Raw genomic sequence first — 9,460 nt, forward strand, 5'->3', positions numbered from 1 at the left:
GTCAAGCTGTCAGAGCTATACCATGGAGCCCACACTGTCACTAACTGCACTCCCTGAAGAAATATCTCATTTAAATTAAGTGATTTCAGAGAGCAACAGGCAGAAGGGTATACAATATGCGTTTGAAGGATATACCCATGTTGTCAAACTGAATCAGCAGCGAAAACAGGTTCAAATATAGAAGGGAAAGCTACATATCACGGTGTAAAAGTGAAGCACCACATCACCTGGTGATCAAGACAGAAGACAATTAAAAAAGCACCATGTTTATACCTTCAGTAGCAATTGTAGCATAGAATTGCTAGCGTACTCTACTAATATTAGCTTCATAAGTTTTTACATAGAAACACAACATTTTAGAAATGTATGTCGGTCACCTTCCAACCTCTCCTGGTAACAAGTATCACTCTTACGCAATGTTTAACCATGACTAGCTCCAAATCCACGAAACCAGCCTGAAGGTAAAGGAAATCTGAAATGATTGCATCAGAGTCTGTGGAGCACAGGTGGTCAGAGCTTACCAAAGCTACGCTGTGATTGGCCAGTCTGCATTTGAGGTCAATTTGTCAGCAAAATAGTGAAAAGAAAGTCCAACATTTACTTTCCATTTATGACGACTGATTGTTGTTAAACCTCTGTCTTGAATAAATTGTTAAAGATGTTTTGAATAGGATTAGGTTCCTAATACAAAAACCTTTTATTTATTTATTCACTAACATTAAAAGATAACTGGTTTGCTTAGACAGCTATTGAACCAACAGCAATGTCTGTTTGTCTTAACTAAATGCAAACATAAACCTTTAATGAGCAGAGCTCATATCTTTTAAGAGTTGACATACGGCAAACAAAAGTACTTGGCTATTTTCCATTCCTCTCTCTTTCTTTCATCATTATTTCCAACCAATGCATCTGGGTGTTTTTACACTGGTTGTAATCTCCCCTAGCACACCACACACCTCCATCCTGCAGATATCAGTAGCTGCTCGGAAAGACTCCTTAAAGCTTAAACACACCCACACTCGTAAAGATAATAAGCAGAATATTTCAGAGTGGAACTAAAGAACTGCGGGAAATGTCAATTTCAGAGTGGATGCTGTTTAGAAGTCTTAGTGGTTCCTACGCTGCTTAAACAGTGTGCTCAGTCTTAGCCACACTGTAACATGCATGATGTAGCAGACATGATATACCACATAAATCCGGATATAGATCATGTTAAAAGACATTATTTTTGTTATGACACTATGCTACAAGATGTATCATCCATTCCTATTTATTTTTCTGTGCTACATTCATGACCCATTTTGTGGCAATGGTTGTTCTACCACCTGTGTGTTCTCAAAGGTCATTTCTGTCATGCAGAGAACAAAATGCAACAGATGAGAAAAGGATATATCTGACAGTGATTTCTAAATATGGGCTGTGCACGACAATAGGGTGGACAATAATAATGTATTAAGGTGAAAGGAAAAGCAAAGAAGCAAAAAAAAAAAAAAAAGGCTAATACAATGGAAACAACCATCGAAGCATCTAATTTCTTATCTAAATGCAAAATAAACTGAATGTACTTGTTTCTCAATTAATTAAAGCTTTTACATCATTAATTGTGTTCAAACATAGCTGCCACTGGAAGACATCCAGAACAAGCATTCAAACTTTTATTTAATTTTGCAACTTGTTGGAAACGGTGAAAAAATATGTTTAAATCAAGGCTTTGACTTTGACTTAGGAACTCAAGTAATTTTAACACATTTGCGCAGTCAAACAAACTACCTCTGTTTAAGCGCACCAAGACTAATTTGATTATTTTACATAACGTAACACAATGATGAGGTCTCTCTTGACCACCATCCAGCTAAACTGCTGTTAGTGTAGTGGGCATCACTTCAAGTGGACAAAGATATGAGTCGACATACTGTAAGCAACATCAGTGTGGAGATGTCAAAATACTGTGTTGTCACATTTATGAACCGAGTGAAAAGCATCTCCTCAGCAGACAGCTACATGATGACAGTTTATCAAATGACTGTCAAATATTTTCACTGACCCACTGCATCGACAACAAACACTATCAGTACTGAAGGTTCCCATTGGTCCCCATAATGAATCATGCATGTCACAATACAATATAACTGTAACCGTGGCGTTAACACAACACTAAGGTACTTAACATAACACATTAACACAATATTTTTATATTAATGATGGATGACATAACTAAGTGCATAACTAATTATCATCCAACTCTGCAATTCCCCTCAGCTTTAAGGAGTGTTTTAGCATCTTTCAGCCTATTATTTCTGCCAGACTTAATCCTGTGGGGAGATTATGCATTCGATCATTTGTATCACGGCCTTGCCTCCTGTTCTTCCCTGCATGTCCTGTGTGTGTGTGTGTGTGTGTGTGTGTGTGTGTGTGTGTGTGTGTGTGTGTGTGTGTGTGTGTGTGTGTGTGTGTGTGTGTGTGTGTGTGGTATGGGCGTGGCTCTAACCTGGTCTCCGCCCAGCTTCCTCCTGATTACGATTCACCTCACCTGCCCAGTCAACCCAGCTGCCTTCCATCGACTCATCACTCAACAGAATATCTACCGCGGTTCTTCATCCACTCTTCGCGGATGTGTTTTTCTTTGTTCTTACATTGTCTTCCTGTGCTTACAGTTTGGGTCATCCTCACGGTTCCCCAAGTCTGCCTGCCCTGCCTCGTCCTGCCTCACCCTCTCGTCCTCGGGTGTTTCATGACAGTTTTCCCTTTGTGTCCTCCCAGAAATAAAACCCTTACACTCTTGTGCTTCATAGTCTGTGTCTGCGTTTGGGTCCACCACCACACCCCGTGACAATTTGTCCGTGCATGCGTGCAGTGCATCTATATGTCTGTCCAGGGCTAAACTTGCATGCTACTGTATATCAGTCTAATAGTGAAAACTGCTTCAGTAGCTAAATGCATTTTCCAGGAATCGGCTAGGCTCAAACAAGCCTTACCTAGTTTTTGCAAGCCACATTTTGGCCTTTGTCATGGCTCAAAAACTGACCAAAAGTTTGGTTTTATTTTGAATTGGAACATCTTCAGATTAATTCCATATCCGATATGTTCCACTAAAGCTAGGCTTGATATAAGATGAAGACATCCCTATTTATATTATTTTTGCCGCCATCTTGACTGTAAAGGAGCCGGGAGGAACAATTGAGTGAGATACAACTCTTCGTAGTTTGGGAGGGGAGAGGGAGACATACCTGGCACAGCTGTGCATTCTACTGAGTGCACTTTTGTAGTTGTTTTGGTTTTCAGGTCCGCTACTTTACTATTTTGGTTTACTCTCACAGCTCTCGTCAGTGCCATTTCCTGATCCAGCTCTAAAAACCCACTGTATACTACCTGCCTAGCACCAAACGGTCAACAGATACAGCTAGTTGAGGACCATAGTGGAGCATTTAGCAACTAAAGAGACGTTTTTTTTCAGGGCCAAAAACATTAGCATCAGCAGTTGTCAGGTGGTCACAAACAAATGCTGATGTTGCTCCGCGTGTGATGGATATTTAAATGGGAAACACATTTGCCATAGCGATTCTAGCAGGTGATATTGTCCATGTGGCCTCTACAGCTCATTGCATTGCCCCCAAGTGTCCAAAAAAGTCAATTAATGCAGCTTAAGTAAAATAGTTTGTTAAATGCGGACACAATCTGTATTCATAATAAACTTTTAGTTTTGTGACTATCAGGTACCTGAATGCATGTTTCTGCTCCCTGCCTGCTCTGCATCATTCCCACAGTTATCCTCTTTCATGTATTCAAACTGGATCAAACTGCTGCTCCCTGGGAGGAATGTGTCATGGGATATGTACGCATGGAGGCTCTATCTGCTGCTAATGGAAGCAGCTGCTTTGAGTGGCCTATTTATGAGCACTTCATGTGAGTCATGGTGTGCTCTCCAAATGTATTGGGCTATAGTGCAGCTTGCAACACAACAGCTCAGCTTCAGGTGAGCCGATGCTTTGATTGCGAACAAGAAAAGAATATAATTCATTATTTTGGTACAGAAGAAAAAACGCAGTTGTCTCACAATGCTGGAAATCAGATTATCTTTAATGTAGCATTAATTCTTGAAGAAAATTTGATGAATACCACATTCATTTATTTTGTTTGTGTGAATGTTTCATTCAAAGGAGATCATTTTAGCGTAAGGTAATCCATTTCCTGTCACAAAGTCCACCTTGATCCCTAAGTATTCTCACTAGGTGCTTTCAAGTCGCCTAATCCCTGCACTCATTTCATTTTTCATCTTGTTCTCTCGAGTTTTGCTTTGGTGTGACATCAAAGAGGTGGCTCCACAAACACTGCTGCATTTCTCTTTCAAGTAATGGGAGATAATAGTACAAGATTACTGCCAAAACTAATTTGTCCAAGTGCATTAGAATAACTGCTGAAACTTGGCAGCAGGCCTGTTACATCAGAGGCACTGCTTTGAAATACACCTGCATACGGGAGATTGGTTTCCTGCAAATCAAACATGAAAACGCAAACATGTTGTGTTTTTATGTTTATAGCATGTAGGTGTTAATTGCTCTGTCAAGGAAGGTTATTGCTGGAGAGCTGTTAATATAATTGTATGAAAACAGCCTGAAAGTGTTGTTGTTCAATAGCAACAATGAAAACACTGAGATGAGGTCTGAGATGAGATTGAATTGGACACACAGGATCAGGACCCTCCTGCTTGAACCAATCTGAATCATCCCTTTATTTACTCCCTGCCTTTTATGACACTTTTCATATGTTTCAGTTACCTCGCAACAGGGTCAGTTCTGCTTGACCATGTGACATGCTGGGCAACCTGCAACACAGAGGGGCAGTGCATTTTCTATATTTAGTTGGGGATATACTATGACATATCAAACTACAAGAAAATGTCAAGGCAGGTTGTACTTAAGGGTTCAAAGGATGTTTCTAAATTAATTTAGGTTAAAAATAAATATTACAAATAGGTTGAAGTTTGTTTCTGTACATAATTATTTAAGCATATTTTAAAGGTTAAAGGAGGGGTGGGGTGTGAGAAGTCTAAGAGGCAACAGGTGCATCAAATATCAAAGACTTCATGTGTAATGTGATCTTTTGGTTTGTGTTTACTTTTATATGATATGATATGAATATTGTGTCAAATTTGGCAAAGTCAAGGAGCCAAGAGCCACGGAATGTCCATCCACACCGGAAACAGTGTGTTACTACAGGTAGTAACACAGCAGGAACAGCCTAATTCTGTCACGAGAAAGATTAAACTAATCAAATATTCCCTGCGTTTGCCAAGATAAGGTGAAATCTTTTTTAGTATGTTGTTAAAGGAGCACTTCAACAATTTAGCTAGAGACAGATTTGAAAAACGTAAGCCGTAAAGGCTAAGTTACTGACTTTCTAACAAGGGTATGGGTCAAACTACATAACCGCTGGATCCTATTTTTCCCGTATTGCAATTAAGAGGCGTCTCTCTTGGACCCTTGCTGTCTGCTAAATGCCCGCATCTGTCAAACCTCAGCCCCAAGTTTGTGAAGCAGGCTCTCTGTTAGAAATTGATGTATCACACCAAATAGCTCAATTTGAGATGACGTCATCAAGGTAATGTTTTGTACTTTAAAGTTAAACCTTGTAACTTTTGCTGTGTCAGCCACAAGTGACAAATATGTATCATGCTAAATGTTAAAACCTATAAACGTAGCACAAGTGGAAATATGTAACAAAGTCAGTGAAATGACTCAAACTAACCAAACATGCTAACATTAGCCACCATTAGCTACTGATCATACCAGACCAACTATGACTGTAGCAATTAAAGCCCTGACTGTAATGAATTGTAAATAGTTTGTTTTGCTTATGAATGTAACTTTTTATTTGTGAGATGTGTATTTCACAAACTCTCACTTTAAAAAGATGCCTTCTTATCCACAGAAGAAGCCGAAGGCCGAGTCGTATTATTTACAACAAGTTAAGTGAAATAAAATCGGTTGAATCCTTTTTTACAGCAAGAAAAGAATTAAGGAATACAAATTATTGAAAGACAAGTTTGTTTATACATACATTCTTAGACATCATGATGTGCAGCAGGAAATAATCTAGAAATGTTAAGAACTGATTAGGAGGAGTTTGCTAAAGAGCATTAAAACATTGTAAATTCTCTGTTGTTACAGATGAGAAAAATTCCTTAAAAAAAAGTTATTTTATTAATCAATTTATTAATGACACATTATAATGACAATGAATGTTGTAGCAGGAAATATCAGTATAATTATTATTTAATTTTAATAAAACTTAATAACATAGTATTAGCAGAACTAAAAGTATTTCTTTATGGATAAAATAGGTATTCTGATCAAGTTGTAGACAATTAACACTGAAAACACATTTCTCAAATTGGGGTCACAGCCTAACAAAATCTTACTGTGAACAATGGCTTCCCTCACATTTGTAGAAAGCTGCCTTTTAAGTCAAAGCATTATTGACGTTAATTTCTGAAATGTACACATTCACCAGGTTGTATAGTCCTTGATTGTCCACATGAAGAATATTAAACATGAGAGGAAGTGATGTACAGATTGAAGTAAACAAGAGGCGAGTCATAGTCCTTTCATTGGCAGATGGCACCGTGTGAACGAACCACCTGAGCCCATCTAGACATTATCATCCACAGTTGTCTCCCCCTCTCTCTACTTCCACAACATTAAAAATCCCCCTGGAACACAAACAGAAGGACATTAAAGAACATCTTTTAAATTAGGTACCCACAGGAGACACATTTGCGTCATATCATAAAATGTACAATTTACTTTTATTTACACGGTATGATTACACATTTTGTCTTGCATAACAATGTGCTATATCATACATATTACAAATATGATTAGACTTATGTAGTACATACTGATTGAGAATGTAGTATGCAGTACGTTAGTATACAATTTCGAACACAGTCTGCATCTCTGACTGCAGAGCAGCGAATGAGTTATGGCAATGCACTCAGCTGTGTGATAACTGGCAACCCCTACCTGCCAGGGTCTGGTTAAGAGTGGAGAGTGAGGAGTCAAGAGCCAATCAATGGCAGTAAATAACAGGCAATGGAAGGTGTTTTGAGAAAGTGTGAGTCACTGCAACCATGAGAGGTGCTTGAGCATGCAGCCATGAACATCCTGCAGTTTGGTGCAGCAGAATGCGAGATTAGTTGTGGATAGACACAGAGATGCTCACGCATGCACACACACACACATGACCAAACTCATTATCTATTGGCAGAGATGATTTTTAAAAAAAGAGAAAAACTGTTGTGTATTCCTGTAGTGCATTTTTTTTTAAATTGCATCAGGAGGAATGTAAACAGCAGTAACAAAAACACTGGTCAATTCTCTGGACAGACAATAGACTGGTCAGGGAGACACTGTCCATCAGCTTTTCTATTCATAATAACAGAGTTAAATGAAAGTTAATATTATTTGATAATAGATTCCCTTATTAAAAAAATGCCCTTTTTAAAAAGTCTGTTTTTATTTCAAAATGCCATTTTCCCAATGATAATTTGATTACAATTGACGCCTTGAGTTAGGTGTGTGCAGATCAATATCGATAATATACCCACATGTTAACGGTCAGTGGTATAATGAACGATGCAGGAGATAGCGATGATGAGAAGGCCAATGACGATGGAGGCAACAGCAACATAAAGAGCGTTCCTGCCCAGCCGCCTCGACCCATCATAGTCACCCTGATAATAGCTGGTCCTAGACTGACAATAAGAAATCACTGTGTTACACACACAACTTTGTCAATACGTTTGAGGATTTTACTTAAAAAACGGTGTCACTAACAAACCCACTGAGCATCTGATCAGTCCCAGAAATGAAAAAGACAATTAATGCCTTTAATCCAGATTTTGCAAATAATCACTTTAAACTAAGCACATTTTGGAAGCTTTAAAGCATCATCTAAAGCTTTCTAACCTGTTGGGACCTGGTCACATGTTAAATATGAAAACACTGAACGGGTCTGCAGACAGATTACTGGAAACATCAGTCTAGTTTGTAGTTTGGCCTCTAACTGAATGTTTATATCATCAGATTTTGTTTCATTTTCCAAAATGGAGGATGAAGTAGGTTTATTTTGATGGGCAGAACAGGTGTCCAACACATTAATTCACAACACTGTGTAACTGAAACACAGTAAACATCCTGAAGAAAGAACTCATTTATATTCTCTCTGATGCATTTTATTCCTCAATGACAGCAGTACATCTGCATACTGTAAAATGATATATATTCAGGAAATGCCACGCTTACCATGATAGAGAAGATCAAGGCCACAATGTTGACGGGGTATGCTGGACAAAAACAGGTGAAAATAGTCAAACAAAGGTAGCTGCGGAGTGCAGGTGGAGGTTCCTCTAAAGAACCGCGGTCAAAAAATACACTCCCACTCAGGGAATTTTTAACTTGCGGATTAAGCTCCCCTAGAGCCATTGTACCTGACACAACACAGTCAGAGGGGTAAAAATTTGAAATTAGAGACGGTTAAAAAAGTTACAAACAGGCTGCTAAAAAGTAGAACCCGAAAGGCCAGTTTAAATCCAAATTCTGACAAACTTGTTTGAAGTTCAAAAGTCTGGTTGATTAGTCTGATATGTTAAGTGGTGGTCCTCTTTCAAAGCTGGAAAAACAAAGTTTGTGGGGAGAGAGGGAACAGGAGAGAGTTGGGAGAGGATCACTAACCCCGCTGGCCTCCATCCAGAACACTGCCCTGAGACGAAGTGTGAGGGAACAGACTCTATTTACCACTGCTGGCACAACATGCTGATACATGGAAAGGATCTCTGTCTACGGTTCAGTGCCGTGTAACATCTATGAATGTTGTAAACACAGTAGGTCAGATATTCTGCTGTTTTGTCTGGAATAGTTATGCTACAATTTAAAACTGCTGAAAACACAGTTGAAACTATCAGGCTACCCATGTTAAATTGGTCCTCCTTGCACATTTACATCCTGAATGTCTTGTTTCATTTATCTTCTTTAGGTAGCTTTTCACATAATTCCTCAGTAATATTATAGTATGAAAAAAATCCTATATCCTTTTCTGAATTTTCTGAATGAAGAATATGTGTCTCCCTTGTCTTCGGGGCACACATTTAGATTGCTGAATATCACTCTTCTGGTGTGTATCCTCGGGTCAAATCTGCTTGGGGAGGGATGTCGTTTTGAATACTTCCACTTGGTGTCTCCAAAGTCAGAAATATTCAAATTCTACATAATGGAGGATTTAAATTGGCCATGTTCAGACTGCCATTCCATTTGGCATATCCAGATCGTATCCAGATTGATTTTGGAAAGTCTGGACAGCAAATGAAATGTAATTTATGCAAATGCAATCCAAACATCATTTGGAGAGGGTTTGAAATGCGATTCCGATCTGATTTCAAGTGTTGAAGTGCTGAGAAGAATCC

General features: G+C 38.7%; 1 protein-coding gene across 1 annotated transcript; it reads right to left on the reverse strand.

Moving 5' to 3' along the window:
• Positions 1-6,183: 6,183 nt before the first annotated feature.
• Positions 6,184-8,684, reverse strand: LOC137879589 (transmembrane protein 233-like). Its single transcript, XM_068720413.1, has 3 exons — positions 8,304-8,684; positions 7,607-7,753; positions 6,184-6,709 (listed from the first exon to the last, which is right to left on the reverse strand). The coding sequence occupies exons 1-2, from the start codon at positions 8,481-8,483 to the stop codon at positions 7,610-7,612; spliced, it is 324 nt and encodes a 107-aa protein (XP_068576514.1). The 5' UTR covers positions 8,484-8,684; the 3' UTR covers positions 6,184-6,709; positions 7,607-7,609.
• Between the last annotated feature and the right edge of the window lie 776 nt (positions 8,685-9,460).

The sequence above is a fragment of the Cebidichthys violaceus genome, unplaced genomic scaffold (genome assembly GCF_023349555.1).
Source record: "Cebidichthys violaceus isolate CVI_PGR_0920_01 unplaced genomic scaffold, fCebVio1.0.p SCAF_25, whole genome shotgun sequence".
In the NCBI taxonomy this organism is placed as follows: Eukaryota; Metazoa; Chordata; class Actinopteri; order Perciformes; family Stichaeidae; genus Cebidichthys; species Cebidichthys violaceus.